Raw genomic sequence first — 27,161 nt, forward strand, 5'->3', positions numbered from 1 at the left:
AGACAGCCCTGCAGCAGAAGAGATGGTGGACAGACTACACACCACGTGGAAAGTCATACTCTTTATGATCAAAGATGATGTGTACGTGTTGATTAATTATAACAAACGTATGTAGAAAAAAGTATATTATACTGTAATAAAGTTCGTCATAGTGTAAGATAATTTAGTGCTATAATACAGGAACATTAAATAAAATGAGCATAGATGTTTATGTCTGTTGCATCAGTATAATATCATAAATTAATCCTTTTATTTTTAAATTAAGCGAATAACATAATAAGTACAATAATACTTAAAGTGTGATACTAATTAATAAGGCTACATCTAGAAGAAGCTATTTTATTTTCACCTTTCTAGCATAGAGGCAATTTAATGTGCTTTATCAGGGCAAATAAATGCACTGGAATAACATTTACAATAAAATAAAGACACAATTATAACCATATTTAAATGGGGTAATAGGTAGCCAAATGTAATGAAGAAAATAAAAGTGAAGGAGAGAAATTCATTAACAAAGGTACAATAAAACAGCAGAATGAAACATTTTGGTTTGAAAGTGGCTTGAATTGGGGCATGTATAAGATCATTCAGAGATTATAAATGATCACAGGGTGTGATTTTTCTTTAAAAAATATATAATGATAGAATAGCCATATTGTTATTATGTCGCAAAAGCAAAACCTGTGCCGATATACACTGTACGATACACCCTAATTCTACTCAGCCATAAAGATAAAGGCATGTTTTGTTATGTCAGCTGATATTATGTGTGGAAACTCTTTTCACTACCTCACATTTACAGTTACACGCAAAGGTTGTTTTAGGACATGAGCTCATCAGTTTGGGTGTTAATGAACTCAAATTCTTTACTTATGTGTAAGTAGTAATACCATCATATAAGATACTGCATTTAAAGTACATTTCATGCATTCAAAATGTTAAAAGAAAGTGTCAAATAATATAATGGCTTTTTAGAAAACTGTTTAAAGAGTGAATTATTTATTTAAGACTTTACATCGATATCAATGTATAATGCAGTAGCATCATATCTTTAAAACAGCAAAAAGAAATAGCTTTCGACCCATTTTGTAGAACAAACACTGCTATGTTTTGCATTTTGTGTCACCTAGGAACGAATGTGTCCAGGGAGGTTGTTTCTGACGGACCCTGTAATGTAGCACCACTGGTCCCATCTTGAGAGAGAAGGGAGTGCAAAGCGAACCGTCCATATTACCGCTGCTTTGTCAGGTAGTAAATTCCTTTTAATGTATTTGTCATCTCTTGTAAAACTATGTTAGAGTTACGTACAAGCTCCGTATACATGAACTGCTTCGTGAGACAGTTTGTCACATTTATATCTGAAGAGTTATTCAGCCTCAGAGCTCGCTGGCTAAGCGGCTAACACCAGTGTCGACGGACGGCTGTTCGCTAGCGATAGATGTGCTAATGTGCTAGCGCTTGGTTAGCAACTAAAGCACTGCGCATTCAAAATGACACTTCGTATCTGTGAAAGGTCCTCAAACATGACTATTGTGTCTGGGCAGAACGGCAGGTAATCACTGCCAGGCATTAACATCTCACATGTATAATTATGTGCCAAAGCTGACAGGATTCTTTGTCTTTCCTTCTTTGCCCTGCGTTTACAAGGAGGAGACCTCCGCTTAGTTTTCCGTGGCCCGCCTCCGGAGCGCTCTGATTGGACGATTGGCGTGTCCGTCAATAAGGCTAGGCCGCTCATTGGTGGCGAACCAGGATGACAACGCCAGTTTTGTTGCTTTATTCCCTGCTTTCAACATGGCCTTCCGTGGCTGCTGTTGTAACTTGGCTAACATTAGCTCACATGAAGACAACGTTGTTATTAGGGGTATTTAATTGCGGTGCCTCACAGTGACTTAAACAAGCATTTATTTAAATTAAATGAATCCACGGAGATAGTCTTCGGGCTAAACGGTAGATTACTGTAGCCTTCTCCTGCTGCTGGAGTCGATAGAAAATGGATGGCGTTGTCTTAAGTGTCGTCCTTGACTAGAGATTAGTCATTTTAATGCTAAGGTACTCGAACAACACTAACTTGCAATTCATTTTTTGTGCTGTTATCTAATAATACCTAGTAAGAGATATAGACCTTTAGAAAGAGGTTTGTTCTTTTTCTTCACATAATATAATTAAATTGCCTTTAGCTTGAGCAACATATTGCAATCACACAATGAGCATGCAGAGGCTCAACGTGTGACTTCAGCCTCATTTCTAAATGTTAAATGTAAAGCTACAGTGGGTAGCTTCAGATGACATTCCATCCCTGACTGACACCCTCACTCATCTGTCGGCCAGCACTTTTTAAGGTGATGGACCCTCCTGGTGGGGGAGACGAACGGCGGAGGCAGGCAGAGCGTCTTCGTCGGGAGGAGGCTTACTATCACTTCATAAATGATTTGAGTGAGGAGGAGTACCGCCTAATGAGGGACAACAACCTGCTTGGCACCCCTGGTGAGGAGGGACACATCCTATGTTGACGTATTGATTGTGATTGTCAGTGTGGCCTTAATGCACATGTATTCCTAATATATTAAGTTAACGGTTTGCCTTATGTCACAGTGCATGATACCAGTTATCTGCTCTCTCAGTAGGAGCGGGGATAGTTCTTCTTGACCCACTACTACTGACGACACATAACACCCTGCATGTTCATATGTTTCATAGGGGAGGTGACTGCCGAGGAGCTTAGGCAGCGTCTTGATGGAGCAAAAGAGCGCATGTCTTCTCAGCCCCGTACTGAGCAGCGCTCGCAAACTGCTGGTTCTGGAGAACAGCAGGGCGGTAGCGGTGAGGGAGAGGAGAGAGGGGCTGACGGGAGACGAGGAGCAGGTAGGGGGAAGGGGGAAGGACTTGTCTTAATCTGATCTTTCCAAATTCGGCTTTCACTAGTCTTGATGCAATATGGCTCCGGTCACTATTGATTACCAAAGAAGTAAAAAAACAAAACATATATTAGATATACTTTCGATCTTCATTATGCTCTTAATGATGAAGCTGAGGGCTCATGAAATGTATTTCCCACATTTTTAGGACAAATACTGATTCATCTTTTATTTAGTTTGATATAAGCTTTGGCAAGATTCAGAGAAGGTTGCAACACAGTTTGATCAACTGCGAGTCGGTTAAGCTTGGTAGTAAATACAGTAGAATTGTGGGCTCCGACTTAAAATATTTAACAGACTGTTGTAAATGCACTCCAGGAAGTATCAATCTTTTTAGTAGGGTTTCCCTGTACAAGTAACTAGATTTTCGGAGGAAAACATGTCAGTTTACAGACTTACCTATATTTGTTTTTTACAGGGGGCGCAGAGCCTGGAGCCGAACCATCTAATGGTGACTCATTACTGGAGTGGCTGAACACGTTTAGACGCACTGGTAATGCTACTCGCAGCGGGCAAAGTGGCAACCAAACATGGCGTGCTGTCAGCCGGACCAACCCTAACAGTGGAGAGTTCCGCTTTAGCCTGGAGATCAACATTAACCATGATCAGCCAGAGCCGGGGGAGCATAATGACACTGTGGACGCTGCAGAGCTGCCAGTGACTGCCCCAAATATAACTTCACCCTCTATACGCACTGCTTCCCAGTTCTCCAGCCCTCGCCCTTCAACCACGCCAAGGCCAGCCCCATACCCCACCCCTCGCCCAGCCCTCAGTAGGAGGATGCAGACACGGCGTACACGCAGCAGCACTACCACCCTTTCTATGAGCCCCCCTGCACTTCTTGCACCCGTGGCCTCCCCACCTGCTGCTCAGAGGAGAAGTGCCACTTTGCACTCTTTGGCACCTCCTCCTACTGTTCCCAACCCTCCTCTTGATCAAACGACACCTTCGCAACATCAAGCCCTGAATGCAGAAGTAGAGCAGGGCAGTGATGAAATGCCTGCTTCTTTAGACTGTCCCCGAGTGTCGCTGCAGTCTGGGTCTCAGGCCCCAGCAGTGGGACACGAATCTCGTGGCAGGAGGACTCGATCACGTGGGCGTGCACGCAGGGCTGCTGCGGGGGGTGGGGTTTCATCCCGCTTGTCAAGGCGCAGCCGTTCCCCCTTGCACAGGATACCTGTTGCCAGTACCACTCCACCATCAAGTAGTGGTGTCAGTGGCTCTAGCATCAACACTGTTGAGCCAGGCAGTGGCACAGGCTCTGTTTCCATGGAGACCGTGGAGGCTGTGGCAGAACCTGCAGCTCTAACAGAGCCAGCTGTAGAGACGGGAGAACGCGATACTGAATCGCATGTAGTAGGAGCAGGAAGTTCAGCGGTGCGACGGCACCCGACCATCATGTTAGACCTGCAGGTGAGAAGGATCCGACCTGGTGAAAACCGCGACCGGGACAGCATCGCCAGCAGAACGCGTTCTCGTGCCCGAGTTGCTGAGAATACAGTCACCTTTGAAAGTGACAGTGGTGGATTTAGACGCACCATCTCCCGCTCGGAGCGAGCTGGTATCCGCACCTATGTGAGCACTATCCGGATTCCTCTGAGACGCATCAGTGAGACGGGCCTAGGGGAGCCCAACTCCACCGCGCTGCGTTCAATTTTGCGCCAGATCATGACCGGATTTGGGGAGCTGAGCTCCCTAATGGAGACAGAGGCTGATTCTGAAACTGTTGCACCTAGCCACACAGATGCTAATGTTACAAATAGTAGCACCAGCCCAGCGAGTCGTCTACATACAAATGAGACCGAAGCTGGCCAAGTTAGTACAGGTAGGGTAGATCAGGAGAGGGTGGGACTGGTGGGAAGTGAGGAGGACCAGGTTGGGCAGGTTAGGCTTGGAGGAGGGGTAGTGACCACCACAGAGGGGCGAGCCACCAGCAGAGACACCAACAACCTGGTAGAAAATGGTACTCTACCCATTCTCCGGCTGGCACACTTCTTCTTGCTCAATGATGAGGAGGACGACGAACACCCTAGGGGCCTGACCAAAGAGCAGATTGACAATCTATCCACTCGTACCTATGGTCAAGCCAGCCTGGAGGGGGAGATAGGTCGTGCATGCAGTGTTTGCATCAATGAGTACGCCCAGGGCAACAAGCTGCGCCGCCTGCCCTGCTCCCATGAATTTCACATCCACTGCATCGACCGCTGGCTCTCTGAAAACAACACCTGCCCCATCTGCAGGCAGCCCATACTCGCAGTGCATCATGACTGACCTATTTGCTCACAAACACAACTATCAAGTTCCTGGCTGGCTGAACTGAGCAGACCCAAGTGGGCTTTGCATGTACATAGCGCTTTTCATGGTTTCATTTCTTTGAAAATATCCATTGTGTTGAAGTTGAAGAAGGTTGAACCAAAAGTGCGGAAAAAAGAAACTATAAATGCAGAGAATTTACAAAACTTTATTTTTTTAGACTCTTTGTTTTCAGCAACTTATTAATGTTTTATTTTCTTGTTCCTATGGCCCGTTTCACTGGTCTCTGTCACAAAGCTTAAGAGGCCCATGTCAATGGATGGCATTAATGCTTAAGGAGCTCCTGAAGTCGCTGCTGACTAGTCTCACTTTAACTCTTTAATGTCTGGTACATGTGACATCTCCTTGTCACAACTGGTCCACACAAATCACTTCTAGACTCGCTTTAGTCAGTATAAGCTGTAAATAACTCACCACTGCTTGTATTTTTATTGTTTTGACACAAGCGGCTCCCCACATGCCAATGGTTTAGAATTGAAGCAGGAAATATAGGGTTTTTTTTGTAACATTCATCATTTTAAAGCTTTGACATCTATTTTAAAGTGTCCCTCTGCAGTTGGTAAAGACATGTATGACTTATTGGGATGTGTATGATATATGTATTTAATTTTGAAATAAGTTTTATTCTGTATGTCTAGTAATATTTGTTGAAGCTCTTTCCATACATACATTTCCGTATAATTGCAATACAGAATTCATCCATAAAAGTCACCCACTAAAATCAGCCACTTTGAAATCATAACCATTACCCATATCAGCAGCACAATTCTAATGAAATGCAGACGGCATGTGATAATCAGGAATTCAGAGATGTAATTTAGTATGAGTTGTGCAATACGGAGAGAAATAACAGTATTGGTTGTTTTGCTGTTCATTGTTGTTTACATTGTAATGCCTGATTATCGAAACCATTTAAAAAACAGTCTTGTTTACCCTGAAATCAAAGTTTCCTCTTGGTTCCTGTTGCTATTTCAAAACCATACCTGTGTCACAAAGTTTCATTAAGTACTAAGCCTGGTACATCTGCTGAGCAAAAACCTAGAGCAAAGATTTAAAGAATAGAAATAGATTTGCTGGAGTTTTTACAGTTGTAAAAAACAACAACTCCAAAGTCATCTTGATGTTTGGAGCATTGCTGCAGCTGTGACTCCACAACTACAATTTCTGAGAATCTGTTAACCACACATCTCAATTTAATAATTGTTTGTCACCGTGCAATGGTTGCAATGTATTTCAGTTCCAGTACCAGTGTAACACTTGAATGAGACAGTGTTGGTAATAAGATATTCCTGTACTCGCTTTATGGTTTTTCTTTACATCACATGCTCTGATGTTGGCATTTCTAGTGTAGCACAGGTGAATTATTAAACTTAACCACCCAGTCAGTGTGTGGGTACCAGGGTCACTTTGAACACCATCAACAGTCCACAAGAGCTGCTCCAGCTCTGCAGTTGACATGTCACTAATACAACTGCAGTAATGAAGCAGTGTAGTGTGTGTGTGTGTGAGAGAGAGTGGGTGAGTTTGTATGGTTTAATTGTGTGTGCATGTATGTTTGTGTGGGTGCTGAAGGAAAGGGTCCAGTGTCTCAGTAAACCAGGTTCTCAGAAGGCTTCTGTTCAACTTCTGTCCACCTTGGAGACATGGAGAGGTGTTGTGGCAACTGAGCTCAGAAGTGAATATTTATTCTGTTCCTATTTAATAAGATGGAAATCGACTTTTGAAATATGAATATGTATTATGTTCCAATGTGATGAGAGTAAACAGTTAAGATAAAATATGTTACTATGTAATAAATTGAAGACATGGGTTTTCCTCTCTGCTCCTTAACAATGGAATAAAATGCAGCTTTGCAATGCCTGGATATGCGGAATGCACGGTTTGTGTGTGTGTGTGTGTGTGCCAGCTGTTTGTGTTTAGCCATTTTGTGACTAAAATATGTAATTTGAACAAAATATACATTTGTAAAAAAAAAAAAAAAAAAAAAAGGACAACATTGCTGCAAACATTTTTCTGCACGTTTTGGTGGCTTTCAATTGTTATTAACGTTATATTGTATATTTAAAAGGTTAAAAGAAGAATGAATCAATTATTCCTCTCTCACAAATGACAAGTTATCTTCCAAACACAACCAGACCATAACTCAGTGGTTGCTATGCAACAGTTTATGATGTCGAGGAACTATTAAACTTTATGTTGCTCTAAATGACGTATAAAATAAATATATAAAATAAACATTTATGTTAACGTTGGAGCTATAAAGTTATTTCATTATATTCCCTTTCACGAGTTCTTATTTATTTAAATGAATTGCTCACATAACGTTTAAAACAGTCAGTTATTGGTTACTTGGCGACCAGATGCCGGTACGCATGCGCAGCTCATCGTACGATGCGCGCCCCCGCGGCTCTAACTGGCACCTGTGACGAGCCTTGTATAGGCTAGGAGAGGAAGTTTGACATGTGTCCTTCAAAATAAGGGCTTACAAGATTATTTATTTTAAGCATTTGAATTATACTGTTTAACTCACTTGTTCAGTGCAGGGCCTTTCAAACACAGCTTTGAAGAATCTAAAATATAAAACATATTCTGGTTTGTTGAGCATTTGTTTGTTTACCACATAATTCCATATGTGTTCCTTCATAGTTTGGATGTCTTCAATATTAATCTACAAAAATAAAGAAAAAAACATTGAATGAGAAGGTGTGTTCAAACGTTTGACTGGTACTGTACATTCATTTGCCACTCAATTGATCAATTAATTGTTTGCAGAAGGCATGTAATAATCAGGAATTGAGAGACTAATTAAGTATGATTGTGCAATACGGAGAGAAATAGCAGTATAGTTTGTTTTGCTGTTATTGACAGCGTTCAACAACATAGATCTCTCTCAATAAAAGGTGGCGACTTTAATGATACCTGCCAGCTTCCTCTAGCCTTCTCAGCTTTTTCTGTCTGTAAATATAATATTTCAGTTATTGTTGTTTTTCTACTGTTTCTTATTGCTTATTTATAATACTTGTTTTTTTTATTTTCATTTTTTATTTTTATCTTGTCTTTCTTCTACTATGTCTCTTGTGTGCACTTTACTCTATGCTGCTGTAAGCCTGCAAATTTCCCTGCTGCGGGACTAATAAAGGATTATCTTATCTTATCTTATCTTTTTTTTGGCTAGTGAATATTGAGTTGAAATAATAATAATAATAATAATAATAATGGATTTTATTTATATAGCACACTTTAAAATACAATGAAATGTCACGGTGCTGTACAGGGTAAAACCATCACAATAATCAAATATAATAATAAAACGCTAAAAACAAATATAAAATAAATGAATTAATTTAATCATAATACAATCTAAGAATATATATTAAAACTGAACAACTACCCAAGAAACACAATCTAAACTACACATAGAGGAACAGGTGAGTTGTGCTATATAAATGTTCAAAGAAGTAAACTGTCACCACATTTTACTAGGATTGTTATCTGAAGCGGATCTTGACAGGTAAACATCACTGAAGACTTCCTTTAGACTTTATGCTGGCGTCCTTTATTTTGAAAGCAGTGACCGGAAGTATCGCGTCCTTTGGTCCAGCTGGCTGGAGGCTGTCTGGAGCTCCGGTCTGCATCTCTGCATCTCTGCATCTCTACATAACGTTACCTGCGCTGTGCAGCCGGAAGAAGCGATGATTCCTCCGCAGCAGCAGCAGCCCGGGCCCGGGGCAGCGCTCTGCTCTGCCGGAGAGCCATGAGCAGACACCGGCCTCTCGTCCTCACAGACACTCACCCACCAGAGAGATGTATTTCAACCGCAGACCCAAGAAGATACACAGCGAGGGAGGTAAGCAGCACAACAACAACAACAACAACAACAACAACAACAACAACAACAACAACGGTTTATTTAAGCTTTGCCCGATCTGCCACTTAAATCTGGGTTGCCTATGTTATTGATCACATGCATGTTATTGATCACATGCATGTTATTGATAACATGCATGTGATCACACAGGATGAAGCTGTGTGTAATCGTGTATATTTGGTATGTGCTTTGCATAATAGCAGTTATGAGGGACTGCGGCATACATGTGGCTGACTTGCTGTAAGCTCTTTCTTTGGTTTGGGGATGTAAGGGCAAACAGACTGCAGGTGTCTGCACCACGAAGCACTGTTGGTCTGTTTTAAATACGTATTTCTATGTCTATGAATGGTGGATCCGAGCTTTGCCTTAACACCACTAAGATGTAACATACATAGTCTCTATAGGATGAACATGAGTCTGTGTGTGACCTTAGTCCTCATAAATGAATGTACTGTATATATATAGCATGATTATGGTATTATATAATCACATCTAGACCTCATGCCTCGCATGTTAGGGGGTATTTCCATGTATTGACTTGCCTTAATTATTCCATACATAGAACCAGTTTAAGTTATTTTGCATTTCAAACGTTAAACCGAAACACATTTAGATCAGTCCAAGAACAGCCTATTAATCAGACTTACAATCCACGTGACCGTCTAAAGCGCGCTCCTCATGCTGGAAACGACCTGATCTGATCTGAAGGCCTTCCACAGCCAGTCTGTATTGATCTGAAGGGTTAGGGTCCACAGCCAGTCTGTAGTGACATCTCAGCATTTTATACACTCATGTTTTTGAAAGATATGGTTCTGATCTGCTAGATGTTCATTTAAATAGACCCCCCATGAGAAAACGGTATAGTGAAGGCTATATTAATCTCACTCTCTTGAAGAGAAGATGGGAATATTTCAACAGAAATGATCAGATAATTACACACATGGCAAACAGATGTCAGATTGGATTTTCCTGGAAGAGAGGAGCATGTGTTTGGCTCATCCAGTGGCTTTTAATAGTGACTGGCATGTAGTGGGGCTGACTTGCTGTTGTGTTTGTGTGTGTGGCTGCATGCCTCATGCAGCTTCCAGAAATAGAAAGCGGGTCAAGTTGTGAGCAGAAACGAGCGCCAACTGGGCCACATTAACAATTTTTACCAGGAAACAAGTGAACGTTAAAGCGTTGAGCACGTTTCAACCGGTAAGAGCATCCGTTTTTTACAGTATAGTGGCAAGAAAGTAAATAACTCTCGCTTTAAGCCATCATATTTGTATTTTTTGTTGAAATAGAATATCAGATGGTCAAACAAATGAGTCATACAGCTGTTAGTTGTTAGTCTACTATGCTTTGTCGACCTAGCCATGTAGAGCTTTCGTTAGAACATTCACTAGTTCTCTTGTTGTTTTTTGTTTCTGTGGTCTAAAAGTTGTACAAGAGCCTTCACTGTTTGCCATTTTTAAAGCATAGGATGATTGTGGAGGAGTATGAAGAACAGCAACCAGTATGGACATGTGTTCCCTCTTGGATTCACATTGCTGCCGTTACTCTAATCTCTTGGAGCCTGATCTCTTGATTCTTTCCTCCGATTAGCAAGCCGCCATGTCCCTGGTGATGACGTCGGCAGATGCCAATCTGTCACACACTCTCAAACACATTTACAAAAAGAGTTATTCATTATTTGTTTGTATTTAATAGTGGGTGTTACAAACTCTGTCTTACAGTTTTTGCAGATTGTCTTGTACAGCCCACTTTATTTGTATTTAAATATAAGGGCGCATCTTGTCCCTGTGTTGACGTTTCTAGTGTATGTGAGTTATGCAGTTCAGCCAACTGTAAACAATACATCTGTTTTGGAAAGATAATGATTGGTTGTCATGGCTGCCAAGCCTCAGAAGATGCCATTTGGGAGATAGAGAGGCCGGATAAATTGCAGCAATGGTGTGTTTACATAAGATGGACACAGGGGGCACTCCCGCACAAGCTACAAGGTTTTGGTCAAGTCCATTTCTGTGTGCAACTCTTCAGCCCTACATGTTCCATAAGCAGGCATGACTCTCATCTCACTATGAGTGGCACATGCAAACACCTTCACAGTTCAGCTATTGACACATAGGTGTGTTGTGTGCGGTATGTGTATATTGACTTATTGTCCTGTGTGTGTTGTTTTCTCCTGCTGCGGCCTCTCTGGTGCCCACAGAGCAGTTAGTGTTGACCACCATTAGGCAGGAGGCTTCTGAACTGCAGGACCCAGGTGAGGGCGCCGGCTCCACCATGTGTTCCCGCCTCACAGACAGGTTTGACAAAAGTGAGTTTGCTCAAATTGGACTGGATGAAGCCCCATTTGTGTCCGGAGTCCCACGATGCATGTGGCCATGCGCGAAGGCTAGGAGCAGGTGCCTCCAAACCCCCGGCCCTCAAGAGCTACAATGTCTGGTTACTTACTAGAGTGTCTCTGGACATGATATTGCTGCTGTGGACTCTGAATACTCTGTAGCTCCTCGGGGCCTGGAGGGATGAATGCCGGACAGGAATTAACCCTTTCACTGCATGTGCTTGTAGATAGTGGGTTGGCCACTCATGTCAGACCATGCTGATGAAGACAGATAGATACGCACTGGGATCCTTAAGCAGAAACTTTTAATATAAACACGTATGCATGCAGCACATGCATGTGTGGACATGGCATGCCTGAATAGAGCATGTACATGAACACCGCTGCATGTGTGTATGACACATAAGTGACTGAGCTGGATTATAGAATGGGAAGGGGAGTAGCTGCATGTTGGGGCCTTGCATGTTTTCTGCCGTTAGAGATGTATGTTCATGTGTGTGTGTGTGTGTGTGTGTGTGTGTGTGTGTGTGAGAGAGTGTGCCCATAAAACAGTGTCAACATGTGTGTGTATGTATGTGCATATGCATACTTTAGTGTAATGTGTATTTGTGTGCGTGCTGCGGTCTCACCTGTAGGATTATCAGGTTATGGATTAGCAGCAGGTGAACCTGCAGAGCAGACACAGAGGGGATTATCAATGCTGGTTCACTTGGCTCATAAGAGGCTTTCTTGCCTTACCTTCTACTCTGTTACGGTGGCTAACGGACCCACAGGGAGTGCTTGTGGCCATGTCAACCAGGAGCTGCAAATAGGGCCTGCGGGTCACCAAGGACAGGACAACCATGGGACGTAAGGTTCGCCATGGGAGACGACGCTCTGTTGGTAATGCTTTTTCTGACCACAAAGGTGGATTGTGGGCTGGACAGAAGCATGTGGGGGAAGATATGTTATGCTTGTAAATTGACTTTAAGTTATTGAAATAAGTGAGGTGGTTGTGGTTCAGTGTTTAGTTCAAGGAAACTTTGACAGGGCAAATGGCTGTTTAGAGGATTAAAAGCAGAGACCTTGCGGTTGCGAGGCAATCGCAGGACTCACCAGCTAACAGTCTGACGATGATTTAGCCTCTGGGTGCAAAGGTGAATATATCAGGGGTTCTCATGTAGGCAGTTCACAACGGATATCTGGGCCAAGGAGTCATTGTTCAAAGTCCAATCTGCATGACCTGAGACAAGAGAATGGCGTTGGGGTTAAAAGAAGACGTCTACGACCGGATTGTTTCACAAGTAACCAGTTGACACTCAGTAAACAGGTCATTTTTTTAGCTTATAAAAAGCTAAATCATGGTGAGACTGTAGCTGTTGTGTTCTGAGATTTCATTTTGGCCTCTATGATTTTAGCCAATGCGTTCCAACTCTTTTGCTTTCCACAGGGTCCGTTTACCTGCCTGCAAAAAAAAAGCCTGCTCACACGTAATTGGTCAATACTACTTGGACTGCAAACGGAAACCAAAACCTCTCCGATACCAATAGCTTGTTTTGTTGCCTACCATTCATATGCAAATATCTGTTTATATAGATTAGTTCAGGGCAATGACTCCAAAAACATTGCAGCCATGTTGCATGTTGCAAGGAATAGCAAGTGTGCTGGGATTAAATATGCACATTATATATGCTATATACTCTGATTTTCTATGCACATTCAGATGCCAAGAGCAATTGCATTAAAATATTTGGACAGTTTTTCAGTTAATTAAAATGGGGACACAGCCAGAGTATCTGTTCTCAGTGTGGCTTGGGGGCTTGGAGTGCTTCCACAGCTGGGGATAATTGTAACAACTCTAGCATAACTGCTGTTATGATTAGCAGCTATTACCTCTCTGGATGATTTCAGCTCTGGGCAGGTTGTTTGGAAGATATTAAGTGCATCTCTATTAGACATGATTGAATTAAACATGCATGCATCTACAAAAAGCTCTATTTGTGCCATTCAAAACACAATTCTGTCCGTCACACTAATTGACAGCCTCTGAGGGAGACACAATAATAGTGGCTGACATGTGAGCCATGTTTTGAGGGAAGACGGGGACCGCAGCACCAGTCCAGAGTGTCTGGTGAAATATGCTCTGCCATACTGGAAAATGTAGATGAATTATGCAGATGTCTCCATCCATAATTCAGTAGCCTAGCCTGCTTTTTTAACAGTGAAACTTTGGCCTCGGTCCACGGCAGCTTGGATTAAGCCCAAAACACAAAGTTATTACTGCGTATTAAGATTTATGAAGCTTTGAATAGTGACAATGTCTTCAAATGACATGCGTGATGAATTTAAATGTCTGCTTTTGTTAGACTGCATTGCCCATTCCCTGCTTCCTGGAACAGGTGATTCTATCTTCCCATTGTGTAAAGTGTGTTTGGTTTAATAGACTTCTAATGACACAGGTATTCTTGTTAGAGAGATAGTAAAAGGGCCATTAAGCTGCCCTACGTAATGGACGGAAGTGTGGCTAATTAATGCATAGGGTTGTTTTTAAGAAAGGGGACACTTACCAAATGGGTAGCTGGCAGTGTTTTTGTAGCAGGGCATGAGATCAGAGTGTTTGTTGTGGCCGGATCAGTCTAGTTTTACCTGTTTCGGCTGCAGGTTATCAGACCTATGGTTACCTGTCCGGTTTACCTGGGTGCTTCATGTGTAATTGACCTGTACTGTACTGTTTTCCTGCTGACTCATCGGTGGTGTAATGAGTTAAGGAGGTGACTACGCCTCTACTCCATCAGAGATGAGTAACTAAGGCATTGATCTCATCAGAAATGAATCGAAGCTGAAGTGGGCTGCTGAGAAAAGCCATTATTGATCTTGACTTGGAAAGTCCAGAAGGGTTGAAAGGTGGAAGTGAGGAGTGTTAAGGTGTACAGTAACTAGCTAAGCAAGAACAGACATAAGCAAGACGGTGTAGATTTACAAGGAAGAACGAAAGGTATAAAAGCGAAAGAGAAACACCTTGTGACCGAGAATGGACGTGACATTACAGATAACAGAGTGCAATGCCGTTCACTACCTTTGACCTTGTATCCTCCTTAATCATCTCCTTTTAGAATGACTCACTATCTTTCTTGATTGACCCCAGTGCCATTTGCAGTGTGGATTTCTGTGATTGTGAATTATGGCCCTGCTAGGTCCAGAGGTAATGGCCTAGTCAGAGATATAGAGATGAGGGATAGGCTGCTCATTACCATTCTGCTTGTACGGACTTTGACCCTTGCTCAGACACTTTGTGGTCTGGTTTGGTACGGCACTTTACTGAGATTGGAGTTTTTAAACAGGGTTTAAGCTCTGCTACAATCCAAAGAAAACTGAAGGTTTACCTCTAAAAAAATGCAAAAAAAAACAAAGAAAAGAACACATAGCTGTAAAGTTGCACTAAAAATAAATGTAATTATGGTAGTAGCTGTTTCCTGTAAACACACACAAGTTAATGCGTTTTTCAATGGAAAAATGATGCCAGCAGTGATAATAGTGCATCCCGACTCGCTTCTGTCTGGGTCGTTTTACATTTTCCCAGCCTTCTTTAGAAAAAAAAACAAAAAGCTTGAGTGGAATATAATGATATTTTGGTTATTGATGAGTGGAGAGACTTGACTCGTCTGTCGTAGGATTGTAGTGCTGCAGAAACAGAGGTTCAGGACTGTGGAAATTCAATCTGCTAAACCCGGCCAGTGTTTATTCGTTTCTAATTTATTTATGCAATTAGCCTGTCGTCGTTTTAACATGCAGCCTCACTCACAGACAAATGCACAGATCCCACCAAATGAAGCAACAAAACTATTCCAGACAAAGAAGAACTACTATAATCCCATAATATATATATATATATATATATATATATAGCTATATATATATATATATATATATATATATTATATATATTAACATTATTATATTAACAGCACTACATGCACACTTGTGGAAGTAGTATTATCAGAACGAGAGGATTTTGTGAATCACTTACCTGGTTTACAGATAAATGCACTCAGATAACTTCTATATTTCACTATTGGAGATGCATGAAACATAAGTGATATATATAAATGAAGATAGATCTGGAGAGCAGAACCCTGTGGAGGGTGAACAGTGGAGGACACAGTGATCTCCTGATGGTGGTTATCTGAAACCATCTCTCTGATACGAGGCGTCTGGCCCTTTAAAGGCGGAGCTCCGGCTGTGCTCCCGGCTTAGCTCCTCCGCAGCGCTGGAGGAGCTCCCATACGGCTCCACACGGCTCCGTACGGCTCTGTACGGCTTCCTCCTCTTGTTAGTCTGGACGGGCAGTTCTGAGCCGCTCAGCATCACGTTGGAGGAGATCTCTCACATCGCGCCCGTTAAAGACTTCCCTCCGGCGGCAGCGGCCCAGAGGAGCCGGTCTCTGCGGTCCAGTCTCTCCTCCAGCACCGGGAGCTTTGTCTTCAGCCGGACGAGCAGAGAGGAGAGGAGAGGAGGAGGAGAGGAGGAGAGCAGGAGAGAGGAGGAGAGAGGAGCAGAGAGGAGCAGAGAGGAGAGAGAGGAGGAGGGAGAGGAGGAGCCGCTGCATCCGTCCCCGCACAGGTTCGCGTTGTTAGCTGAGTAAACTGTGCGTCCAGACCTCCTCCCATCATGTGTTCATGGAGCTACAGGCTGCATGTTGTCCCGTGTTTAGGACTCATGTGGATGATGTCCCCGCTGCAGGAGCAGATGAGGCGGTCACGACGCGTAAATTACAGAAACATGGAGATGAACAGCCGGGTGTTGCATCCTCTAATGTCACTTTACCTTATTAATGGAGAGGAGGAGGAGGAGGAGGAGGAGGGTTCATTTGTGCCTGTTGCTTAATGACAACCTCCTCCTCCTCTCCTCCTCCTCTTCCTCCTCTCCTCCTCCTCCTCCTCCTCCTCCTCCTCCTCCTCCTCCTCCTCCTCCTCCTCCTCCTCCTCCTCCTCCCTCCCCTCCTCCTCCTCCTCCTCCTCCTCCTCCTCCTCCTCTCCTCCTCCTCCTCCTCCTCCTCCTCCTCCCCTCCTGCTCTCCTCTCCCTCCTCCTCCTCCTCCTCCTCTCCTCTCCTCCTCCTCCTCCTCCTCCCTCCTCCTCCTCCTCCCCTCCTCCTCCTCTCCTCCTCCTCCTCCTCCTCCTCCTCTCCCCTCCTCCTCCTCCTCCTCTCTCCTCCTCCTCCTCCTCCTCCTCTCCTCCTCCTCCTCCTCCTCCTCCTCCTCCCTCCTCCTCCTCCTCCTCCTCCTCTCCTCCTCCTCCTCCTCCTCCTCCGTATGGACACATTACGCGCTGGTCAAACAGGACTCGTGTGTTTGTTCACATTGTGCGTCCCTCAGCACATCCATTATAGGCGGAGGTCCCGTGGGCGTCACAAAACCAGTTGAATGATAATGTATGATGCTACTGACAGGGGGGGGGGGGGGGTTATAACGGGACGTCATTCAATCGACCACCAGCTACATCAGCATACAGCAGCCTCTGGTACGAATTGGAACCGTAAACCACGTCTCCCGTCTCTCTCTCTCTGTCTCTCTCTGTCTCTCTGTGTGTCTCTCTCTCTCTCTCTCTCTCTCTCTCTCTCTCTCTCTCTCTCTCTGTCTCTCTCTCTCTCTGTGTCTCTCTCTCTCTCTCTCTCTCTCTCTCTCTCTCTCTCTCTCTCTCTCTCTCTCTCTCTCTGTGTCTATCTCTCTCTCTGTGTCTCTCTCTCTCTCTCTCTCTCTCTCTCTCTCTCTCTCTCTCTCTCTCTCTCTGTCTCTCTCTCTCTCTCTCTCTCTCTCTCTCTCTCTCTCTCTCTCTCTCTCTCTCTCTCTGTGTCTCTCTCTCTCTCTCTCTCTGTCTCTCTCTCTGTCTCTCTCTCTCTGTCTATCTCTGTGTCTCTCTCTCTCTCTCTCTCTCTCTCTGTGTGTCTCTCTGTGTCTCTCTCTCTCTCTCTCTGTGTCTCTCTCTGTGTCTCTCTCTCTCTGTGTCACTGCCTGTGTCACTGCCTGCTCACTCAGCCTCGCCTCTCTCTCATCAATCCAACGGTGCAGGACCTGCTTGCTCGTCCGGCGGTTACCGCAAGGCAGATGATGAGATGTCCGGGACCACTTCCCAGGCCGATCCCGTAGACGGCACCGCGCGGACGGTGCTGCTCAACCGGCCACAGATTACCAAGTTCTGCGACAACCACGTCAGGTAAGGAGTCACTGAGCTTTTACTGAATGACTGACTGAATGACTGACTGAATGACTGACTGACTGACTGTTTGGCTCTGGTGTGTGTGTGTGTGTGTGTGTGTGTGTGTGTGTGTGTGTGTGTGTGTGTGTGTGTGTGTGTGTGTGTGTGTGTGTGTGTGTGTGTGTGTGTGTGTGTGTGTGTGTGTGTTGTATTCACTGTGGCTTACTTGATGAAGAGCCAGTATAGAGAGCAGGCTGGATCATACATGAATTAATGTTTTGTTTCTCAAAAGTTTTACTCAGTGCTTTTATAAACCACGGCAAAGTGTACATATCACCAGAAGTATGAACCCTCTGGAGACTTTTAGTTTATTTTGTGTTTATTCAGAGAGTGATGAGCTCATCTTGACTCTATTTACGTTAATTCAAGTTGTTTGCCTGACTGGGGTCAGAGTGCAGAGTTCTGTGTCTTGCTAAAGGGCACTCATGGTGGATATTTACTAAGAGGGGCTTTAAACCCCTTCTGTCAGGTTGAAGGACAACCTGTTACGGTTTGTATGTTTTTCTTCCCAGCATGCCATGTGCCACAAGTAGACTTTGGACCTATGGAAATTTGCTATTTTTTTTTTTCTCTCGTAAATAATTGTCTTTCTTTTAGTTTTGCCTGAAATCACAGAAACCAAAACGTTTAGTTTCACAATTACTACAATTTTGCACGTGAAACTCTGTTGATAATACTCTTTAATAACTCACATATTAAATTTCAACTCTGCAGCGGCACCCAATGGGTGAGGCTGACCTGAATCTCATTGGAGCGTGATTGGCTTAACAACTTAACATTACCAAGTTACTTAATCACTATATCCTAATGAGTAATGATTATTTAAGGATGCCAATAAAAGTAGGGTAATTACAGCTACATGTGTTTTCATACATTTCAGAAAGCGCCCTAGCTTTGCCTGATTTCTCAGACCTTGGAGGTGTTTTTTTTGTAGTCATGACTTTCTGTGCTATGAAGTGGACTACAAATCTTGGACCAGAGTTTGATTATTTCACATATTGTGCTGAAGTGTCTTGGTGGCCCCCGGGGGTTAAAACAGTGAACATCTGAGTGAATTCCCTGCTTGTATGTGGTCATATGTCAGAGGTAGAGTTATGAACAGGTCCAAATGTCAAGTATTGAAGTCAAGATGTCTCTTTTATAAGCATCATCCCAGCTACCGACTGTGTATTTTATGGGTCCGGCTGTGGTCGTAAATACTAAGTTGCTGTCAGGCAAACTGTATTAGAGTTTGAATGAGACAGAAATTTGATTTGTACCTTGTCTTTACCTTTTTACTATTTCTATTTGTATTAACCAACTATGGCTGGCGCCGTAGGGAGCTCTGGGCTTATGTTCTGTGGGTTGAAGGCTTGTCATTAGTCTGCTGACATTCATCGGTCTGCCATTACTGTCATGAGATTTAATTTCACTTTTTAAACGAGCCTAATTCAGCTCTGCGAATAAGATTAACGCAAGTGCTCCCTGGCTCATCTGATTGGATCACATGTGCCGTTCTGCCCCCATCGCTGCATGCTGATTGGAGAATCAAGGGCACTCTGATTCTATATGTCTGCTCTCTTGTGTCTCTGTTTTCCTGTAACTCTTTAGTTCATGTTTGAAAGGTTCAATAGCCCTTATTGATTTTTCTTAGATCAAAGCCTTGTAGCTTTTATCTGCACACTCAACTCACCTCCTCTCCGTTCCCTAGGTGCTCCACATCCATATTTAATCGTATAAAGTTTTGTTTATACATACTAAGCATTAGTGCTGCTCTCCTGTGCACACATGCAGCAAAGTAACCTGCTCTATACTTCTAAGGAAAAGACATGAAATAATAATGTAAAGCTAACAATGTTTAACTGAAAAACACAAGCTCCCTTCTATTGATGCTTCAACAATTAAATCAAACTTGTCGCAGAAATTAGGAACGTACAATTATTTTACAAACACATATATAATGTATTTTCAACAAATCTACCGGCCTGTGCTTTGAGGGATGACTTCTCTTTGAGCTCAGCCCAGTGTTTTCTTTTGCCCTATAATATATATGAAGAACACTGACCGTTACATTTTTATTTAAATAAAAAACATGACAAAGCCACACAGCTGCAGGAGCGCATCACCCCTGCAGCTAACAGCTGTTAACACCACCATCATGAAAAACACAAATCGGACTTTTTTTTTTTCTTTGCCTAGGCTAATAGATGCGTGTGTGCGCGTGGAGACCGATATCACTTTTCTCTGATTAGATTAAAGCAGCTTTATCTGCTGGATCATGGGTGTAGTATCACTAACTCTGAGGCGTTCAGAGCATCAGGGTCAGGAAACTCTGTGTGTGTGTGTGTGTGTGTGTGTGTGTGTGTGTGTGTGTGTGTGTGTGTGCGTGTGCGTGACGGACTAACAGCTGTTGCAACTCTGCTTTGTGTGTGATGTCCTGCTCTTTGTAGTTTTGTGTCTGTGTGAGTGAGGCAGACGGAAAAAAGCGGTCACGGGTTCATCTCCTAGGAGATTCTGACCTGTGATGGAGGGGTGTGTGTTTTCCCATTCAGTGCATGCACTTGATAGACTCACGCACACAAACACACACTATCCATTAAACAAGTGCCATTCTCAGAAGCTCTAACTCTTCACTCACACAGGGGAAAAAACTAAAAACAAAAAGGCCTTGACTTGAAGGTTGACTTTTTTATTTTTAACTTCTCTAAAAGCTCTTACGGTACAAGGTTAATCAATACAGTTGTCTGATCAATGCAGTTGATTGACAGACAAGTTGAGGTTGCCAAGGTTTCTTGCACCTATTTTATGGAGTGCTGGGTTTTTATTTAGATTCTTGGATTTAAATTGTTGGTCTATTTAAAGGTGTGATGTGTTTGCACCCAGTAATGGCTCTGTTTGCCCTCTCTGAGCACAAATCTAGGGTTTTTAAATAGATTTTCAGGTGCTGCGGTATTAAAACACAAATAGAGTTGGTTGTTCATCCAGTAAGGTAATGTTGTTTAACTCTGTCAGGTGAAAAAAATCATTAACACACAATTTATGCATGAGTTCCTTCTTTTGCTAATGCAATACCTGGCTCTCTGCCTCCATCTGTCCAAATGCAAACAAAATGTAAAATCATTTTCCTCCTTGTCTTCTTCTGCAGTACGACCAAGTATGGAATTCTCACCTTCCTACCCCGGTTCTTGTATGAGCAGATCAGGCGGGCTGCCAACGCCTTCTTCCTGTTTATCGCACTCATGCAGGTAAACTCCTCACAACACAGTACAAACCGTGATCTGCACTGTTGGATTCTGTGGCCCACACAGGCTTTAGATGACAAACCCTGAATGTTTTAAAACATTCCAGGATCACCCACAGACCCAGCTATTTTTGAAATACTGAGTTATGGATTATTGAGAGTTGTCTTCTACATGGTAAAAGTTAAGATTTGGTACGTTTCCACTGAAGGCAAGAAGGAACAAAATAAAAGATAAATAAGTATAATGATTATTTTACAAATGGGACACGTCACAGGCTTGTGTTGGAATTAATGTATCAATACACATTTATTAATTTACCCATTTGGTAAATTAAATAGTGCAAGTTGTCTTTATTCATAATTCCCCCCACAACATGTGAAGTCCTGTCACAACTTTTAGACAATTTCTAAACTGAAAGGAGAAATTTGATCATAGAAGATAACCACTTATCCCACTCTGTAGTCACTACCTGATTGGTTAAAACTATTTTCTTCTTCATGGATGGGAGGAGAAGACAGGTACTTGTTATTTTTTTTTTACTCAGTGCGAGCCTCATAAATAGTGTCTCTGCCTTCCATCAAGACCCATTATACAGTACACTCATTATACTCCACTGCCTTGACTAATGTTTTTCTGTGCCATCACTGTGGCGGTGCATTATGGGTGCTTTGAGCTACTCATCACTCACTATCAGCGATGATCTCTGATAGCTGCCTCTCTTGACTCTTACCAGCAAATCCCTGATGTATCGCCGACCGGTCGCTACACCACACTGGTCCCACTCATCTTCATCCTCACAGTGGCCGGTATCAAAGAGATCATAGAGGACTATGTGAGTACCAAAGCACCACTTGCATTATGGGTAGAAGTTACTACTTTTTAAATTACATGAGAGAGGGACATTATATTCTTATCTTTTAAAGCTAATTCATCTTTATCTGTCTTTACAGAAAAGACACAAAGCAGACAACACCGTAAACAAGAAGAAGACAACAGGTATTGTCCGCGTGTCTGTGCTTGTTAATATGCATCAACTGTCTGTGCGCTTTTCCATGAGTGTGCGTGTGTCTATTTGTGTGGGTTTTGTTTTCCTTTTCATGGCTGGGTGAATGGCCGTTGTCTGTCACTCACTATAGTGCAGGCCGCAGACAAAAAGTTTAGTCACCATGAATACTGTATGAGTGGTCTCTATAGGCTGACTGATGTCTGTGTTGTCCTTGTCCCTCAGTGCTGCGGACCGGAGCCTGGCAGACGATCATATGGAAACAGGTATCGCTGTCATCACCGACTTCATCTTTGTTGCTCTCTCACTCCTCACTCCTCTGCTTTGCCTCTCCCTCCTCAGTTTTACAGTTCAGTTTAACATACTTCATTGGCATAAATTACATAACATAACACTGTAATAAGCGTCAAGAAGTGCCAGCTTAAAAGATATTCTCATCCACAAATAGAAAACAACAGTAAGTAATTTAGCAAATGAAACTAAATCAGTTAAAGCAAAAGCATTCACATAACGTAGATATAAGATAAGGCCTTTAGGCATGAAATGCTGCAAAAGCAGGAACAGTAATAAAATAATGGTCAAGTTTAGTACAATCAGGGATTAACATTTTACATTTCTTGATTTACTTTACTATTTAATGGTTACATTTGTCTCAGGAGCTACAGTCCTGTCTCAGTCACACCTGTATATTTTCTCCTCTTTTGTTTTCCATGCAGGATTTCTTGCGTTCACCTTCTTGTGTCCACACTGTAGTCACTCAGTCTGTTTGTTGAGGATCTTTCTGTGCTTTGGATCCAGACATTCATCTTCTTGAATGTACTCATTAGCTGAGTCCAGCTGTGTACAGTCATGCTCCAGCAGGTCATATCAAATCAAACATGAGTCCTTGTTATGTGCTGTACAGCAGGAATGTTGTTATTCAAGGTCAGAAAAGGTGAAGGAATTTGTTCCAGCAGCCCTGCTGACTCAATAATGTCCACGTTGAACAGAGGTGGTGACACAACTTTCCCAGAATGCTCCCTTTTCTTGAGAAGTGAACTCTATTATAAAAAAAATTTAAGGCTAATATTGAATGGCTTTTTTCTCTTCTCCTTTTCTCTGTCTCTACATTCTTGTAATCTTTGTGCCTTATTATGGTCTGCAACTGTTGCAGCCAAATCCAAAACATTATGGCTATGCACTGCTGTGCTCACTGTCACTTATCTCAAGCCTTCCTCTCTTTCTATTGGCTGCCTCGTGGTTGCTCACTTGTTAACCTGCCACTTGATTCCTCTGTTTGTCTCCCTCCTTTATACCCTCCTATTACCCTCTCTGCTTTAACGCCACTCTTTTTCTTTCTCCCCATCTTTTCTCTCTCACGCTCTTGCACTGCTGCGTCCTGTCCACAAGGTGGCAGTAGGAGACATAGTGAAGGTGACCAATGGCCAGCACCTTCCAGCAGACATGGTTATTGTGTCCTCCAGGTCAGACATCAGTGTGCATGTTTGCGTGTGATCATACATATGCCTTTGTGTATGTTTGTCTGTTAATATATATGTTCTAATTGTTTGTTTTAAATTACTCTTAAGGGTGGCAACTAATGATGCATTTTAACTATTTATCGATTTGTCTTTTGATTAATTGTTTGGATTAATTCCAATCTGATTTTGCGGGAACCTAAAGAACTGTGTTAAAATTGATCAGCTGTCATAAACCCAAAAGTGTTCAAATTTAAGAAAATGTGTGAAATCATATTTAGGAAGAGAATATTCAAATTTGAGAAGCAAATGTTTCACAGTAATACTGTTGATACGGTTATTATTAAAAAGCCAGTTACATAATTGATTATTTGATATTCAAAATGGTCATTGACTGATCATCTTCCGATTCACTGATTAATCATTTTAAGAACTACAATTCTTTTGATGCCTCTTCTCTACAGTGAGCCACAGGCCATGTGTTACACTGAGACCTCCAACCTGGATGGAGAAACCAACCTGAAGATCAGACAGGTGAGACACAGGAGCTTATCCCTCAGTTTGTGAGATTTCTCTGTGAATGGATTCTGCACTCGGTCAGTGAGGAATTTCTCCCCCAAATTCAGGTTTTTGTAGAAAGTATATGTTGTTTTTTGCATCCATGTGGTCACACATAAGGCCTGATCTTATTTGATGAAGTTCTTATTCTCTTTCTTTTTTCTTTTTTTTTTCAGGGTCTCCCACTCACAGCTGCTTTTCAGACTCTGGAGGATTTGATTGCGCTGTCTGGTCGTTTGGAGTGCGAAGAACCCAATAGACACCTGTATGACTTCACCGGCACTCTGCGGCTGGAGAACCTGAAGTAAGCCTCACACACACACGTGTTAATGCTACTTTCTTTTGTTTTGTTTTTGAGTTAGTATTATTCAAATAGTATCTTTGTATAAATTAAGACAGCAGGATAAAACTATAAAGATATCATAGATATCCATTTCCAAGAGTTTCATCCGGTACAAAATACATTCAATTTAAATGACAATTAGTCCTAGTAAAATAATTTGGATTCTTTGTGAATTAAAATTACCCATGGGTTTTATAAATTAAACATTTGAGGCATGAAAGTAAAGCTTGTGAAGTGACTTCACAAAATAAAACGGCAAAACAAAAATGCAGGTCGCCCTAAATTTGTATTAATCCATCATGTTTTGTTTCTCTCTTCTCAGTCCAGCTCCCCTGGGTCCAGACCAGGTGTTGCTGCGCGGCGCCCAGCTCAGAAACACGCAGTGGGTTGTGGGAATTGTTGTCTACACTGGCCATGACTCCAAACTGATGCAGGTAAACCCAATGTCGTTTCTGAATACAATACATTGTGTAAAACGCTTGAAAAATCCTGGCTTTAAAACAAAAGTTAATTTGATATTTGTAATAATTATCTTCCCTCTTAGTGAACTTAATAGGAATAATTGAGAGCTTTTAACGTGAGGGATGCATTGATAACTGGGAGCACAGTCCTAGTGTTTGGATTAATGGCACAGTCTTCTGCCAAAAAGGATTTTGTAAGCATGCATGACAAATTAAATGAGGCTGCTGCAATAAAATCTTCCCAATAAAACGATTGCAACTTAATGAAGCTGTACCATCATCCAGTTTCGTCTCGATGTTAGTGTCTCTGTGTTGTATTCATTGACTTGTCTACCTGCCAGAACTCCACCAAGGCACCACTGAAGCGCTCTAATGTGGAGCGGGTGACCAACATGCAGATCCTGGTCTTGTTCGGCATCCTGCTGGTCATGGCCCTGATCAGCTCTGTGGGCGCAGCCATCTGGAACGACAAACACACTGAAGATTCCTGCTGGTATCTGTCCAGGGCTGGTGAGAACACACACACACACACACACACACACACACACACACACACACACACACACACACACACACACACACACACACACACACACACACACACATACTGCATTTCACAACCAGTAACTTAAGTCTCCTAACGGTGATGAATTAGCATTAATACACATTTCAAGGGATCAGTGAATAAGTGAATATTGTGTGTTTGTGCAGGTGACATCTCCACTAACTTTGCATATAACCTGCTGACGTTCATCATCCTGTACAACAACCTGATCCCCATCAGCCTGCTGGTCACTCTGGAGGTGGTCAAGTTCACACAGGCCCTCTTCATCAACTGGGTATGGTCCATGTGTGTGTTGTAATTCATATTTTAGATACTTACTTTAAGTAGTCAAATGTTTCTGATCCCCTTGCTTTTGTTGTCTGTTTTTCCCCTTAGGACACGGAGATGTACTACGCAGAGACAGACACGCCGGCCATGGCTCGAACGTCCAATCTTAATGAGGAACTGGGCCAGGTCAGTTTCTCCCCCTCCTCATAATCAGTGTTTTTAGGATGGAAAGTAGGAATGCCCAGGGTCAACATTACATACACAATCAATCAATAAACACCTGTTAAATGTGCTGTGTTTGCTTTCATTACTTATTGTCTTTTCCAGGTGAAGTACCTCTTTTCCGACAAGACCGGAACTCTGACCTGTAACATCATGAACTTCAAGAAGTGTACTATTGCGGGAATTACATACGGGTCAGTCTCTTATTTTTATTGTATATTAATTATTTCCTCTTAGCTCGGCCTGTAAAAGGAGCCTCTTAATGCACTTAAGCACTGAGTAACCTTTTAATCTCTAAATATTTAACTAATTCCTGTCTTAGACTTCCTTGTAATACTGTGCTGTTATTCTTTCAACTGACTGAACTCTTGCGTGCTTCCACAAATGAACTAACCAACTCATCAACTGATTAATTCCTTTTTCCAATTCAACCTCATTCATTAATGCAGCCACTTCCCTGATCTTGACTGTGATCGTTCAATGGAAGACTTCAGGTCAGTGACCTTCTCCTCTGACCTTGTCATCCGTCTTTCCCCTTTCTGATATTCTTTTCTCCATTTTAGGCTGTGCATGTTTTAAGAAATGAATGTGCTGTGTATGCTTTGATCAGAATAATAGAAAAAAAGGTGACAATAACTCACCTATTTTAGAATGCCATTGTTATATTAGATTAACTCCTGCTATAAAACTGTATTTCTTGTCTCACAGCAATCTGCCGACCAACAGCAATACCTCTACAGAGTTTGACGACCCGACTCTCGTCCAAAACATCGAGAACCATGTAAGTGTCTCTGAAGCTTTTCTCATTTATCCTTATTTGAAGCAAACCTATTCTGTCCAAAAATGAATAATGGATGCTGTTATAAACCACGTCCACTCTGTTTGTATTTTTGTGTTTAGCCTACATCACCTCAGATCTGCGAGTTTCTGACAATGATGGCAGTGTGCCACACGGTGGTCCCAGAGAGAGAGGATAACCAGATCATTTACCAGGCCTCCTCTCCTGATGAAGGAGCGCTCGTCAAAGGGGCCAAAGGGCTCGGCTTTGTCTTCACTGCAAGAACCCCACATTCAGTCATAATTGAAGCTGTAAGTTTAATCCGTGTGTTTTACTGCAGGAATTGCTGCTTAATGCAACGTTAAGAGCTGACATTTTGTTGTTTTATTTCAGAGAGGAAAAGAGATGAGCTATGAGCTACTAAATGTGCTGGAGTTCTCCAGGTAATACTCCCATAAATGTTCTTCTCGGGCAGTAAATAACTGTGTAATATAAAACCGTGGTGTGTTTTGAGACTAAGCCCACTGCTTCCTTCACAGTAACCGCAAACGCATGTCTGTGGTGGTCAGAACTCCCAACGGGAAGCTACGGCTGTACTGCAAAGGAGCTGTATGTTTATCTCATTA

General features: G+C 42.6%; 2 protein-coding genes across 6 annotated transcripts in view; both read left to right on the top strand.

The window, feature by feature from the left end:
- Positions 1–19: 19 nt before the first annotated feature.
- On the top strand, positions 20–7,121 carry rnf6 (ring finger protein (C3H2C3 type) 6). Of its 2 annotated transcripts, XM_054622756.1 has the most exons (5): positions 20–81; positions 1,131–1,248; positions 2,332–2,487; positions 2,701–2,865; positions 3,337–7,119. In XM_054622756.1, the coding sequence occupies exons 3-5, from the start codon at positions 2,346–2,348 to the stop codon at positions 5,187–5,189; spliced, it is 2,160 nt and encodes a 719-aa protein (XP_054478731.1). In that variant the 5' UTR covers positions 20–81; positions 1,131–1,248; positions 2,332–2,345; the 3' UTR covers positions 5,190–7,119. The 2 variants fall into 2 exon arrangements, with proteins under 2 accessions (XP_054478731.1, XP_054478732.1); XM_054622757.1 differs by lacking the exons at positions 20–81; positions 1,131–1,248 and having other exon boundaries at positions 3,337–7,121.
- Positions 7,122–8,777: 1,656 nt separating this feature from the next.
- Positions 8,778–27,161, top strand: part of atp8a2 (ATPase phospholipid transporting 8A2) — a 48,082-nt gene continuing 29,698 nt past the window's right edge. Inside the window, exons 1-19 of one of the 4 annotated variants that reach the window (XM_054622743.1) lie at positions 8,778–9,078; positions 17,474–17,618; positions 20,785–20,884; positions 21,615–21,713; positions 21,832–21,877; positions 22,110–22,150; positions 23,274–23,347; positions 23,806–23,875; positions 24,076–24,203; positions 24,565–24,676; positions 25,045–25,213; positions 25,415–25,542; positions 25,644–25,721; positions 25,863–25,951; positions 26,207–26,251; positions 26,466–26,538; positions 26,658–26,846; positions 26,929–26,978; positions 27,075–27,144. In XM_054622743.1, coding sequence (XP_054478718.1) covers positions 9,036–9,078; positions 17,474–17,618; positions 20,785–20,884; positions 21,615–21,713; positions 21,832–21,877; positions 22,110–22,150; positions 23,274–23,347; positions 23,806–23,875; positions 24,076–24,203; positions 24,565–24,676; positions 25,045–25,213; positions 25,415–25,542; positions 25,644–25,721; positions 25,863–25,951; positions 26,207–26,251; positions 26,466–26,538; positions 26,658–26,846; positions 26,929–26,978; positions 27,075–27,144 — 1,749 coding nt within the window. In that variant the 5' untranslated portion in view covers positions 8,778–9,035. Of the gene's footprint in view, positions 9,079–16,003; positions 16,028–17,473; positions 17,619–20,784; positions 20,885–21,614; positions 21,714–21,831; positions 21,878–22,109; positions 22,151–23,273; positions 23,348–23,805; positions 23,876–24,075; positions 24,204–24,564; positions 24,677–25,044; positions 25,214–25,414; positions 25,543–25,643; positions 25,722–25,862; positions 25,952–26,206; positions 26,252–26,465; positions 26,539–26,657; positions 26,847–26,928; positions 26,979–27,074; positions 27,145–27,161 lie in introns of those variants that run through there. The other 3 variants (XM_054622745.1, XM_054622744.1, XM_054622747.1) reach the window with 3 other exon arrangements.

This window comes from Anoplopoma fimbria, chromosome 21, assembly GCF_027596085.1.
Source record: "Anoplopoma fimbria isolate UVic2021 breed Golden Eagle Sablefish chromosome 21, Afim_UVic_2022, whole genome shotgun sequence".
NCBI classification, from domain to species: Eukaryota; Metazoa; Chordata; class Actinopteri; order Perciformes; family Anoplopomatidae; genus Anoplopoma; species Anoplopoma fimbria.

What these genes read in the sequence shown, in the direction of transcription:
- rnf6 (XM_054622756.1), top strand. Translation starts at nt 2,346, where the DNA reads ATGGACCCTCCTGGTGGGGGAGACGAACGGCGGAGGCAGGCAGAGCGT. An exon ending in CAACCTGCTTGGCACCCCTG is followed by an intron (nt 2,488 to 2,700) that starts GTGAGGAGGGAC and finishes TATGTTTCATAG; the next exon opens with GGGAGGTGACTGCCGAGGAG. An exon ending in TGACGGGAGACGAGGAGCAG is followed by an intron (nt 2,866 to 3,336) that starts GTAGGGGGAAGG and finishes TGTTTTTTACAG; the next exon opens with GGGGCGCAGAGCCTGGAGCC.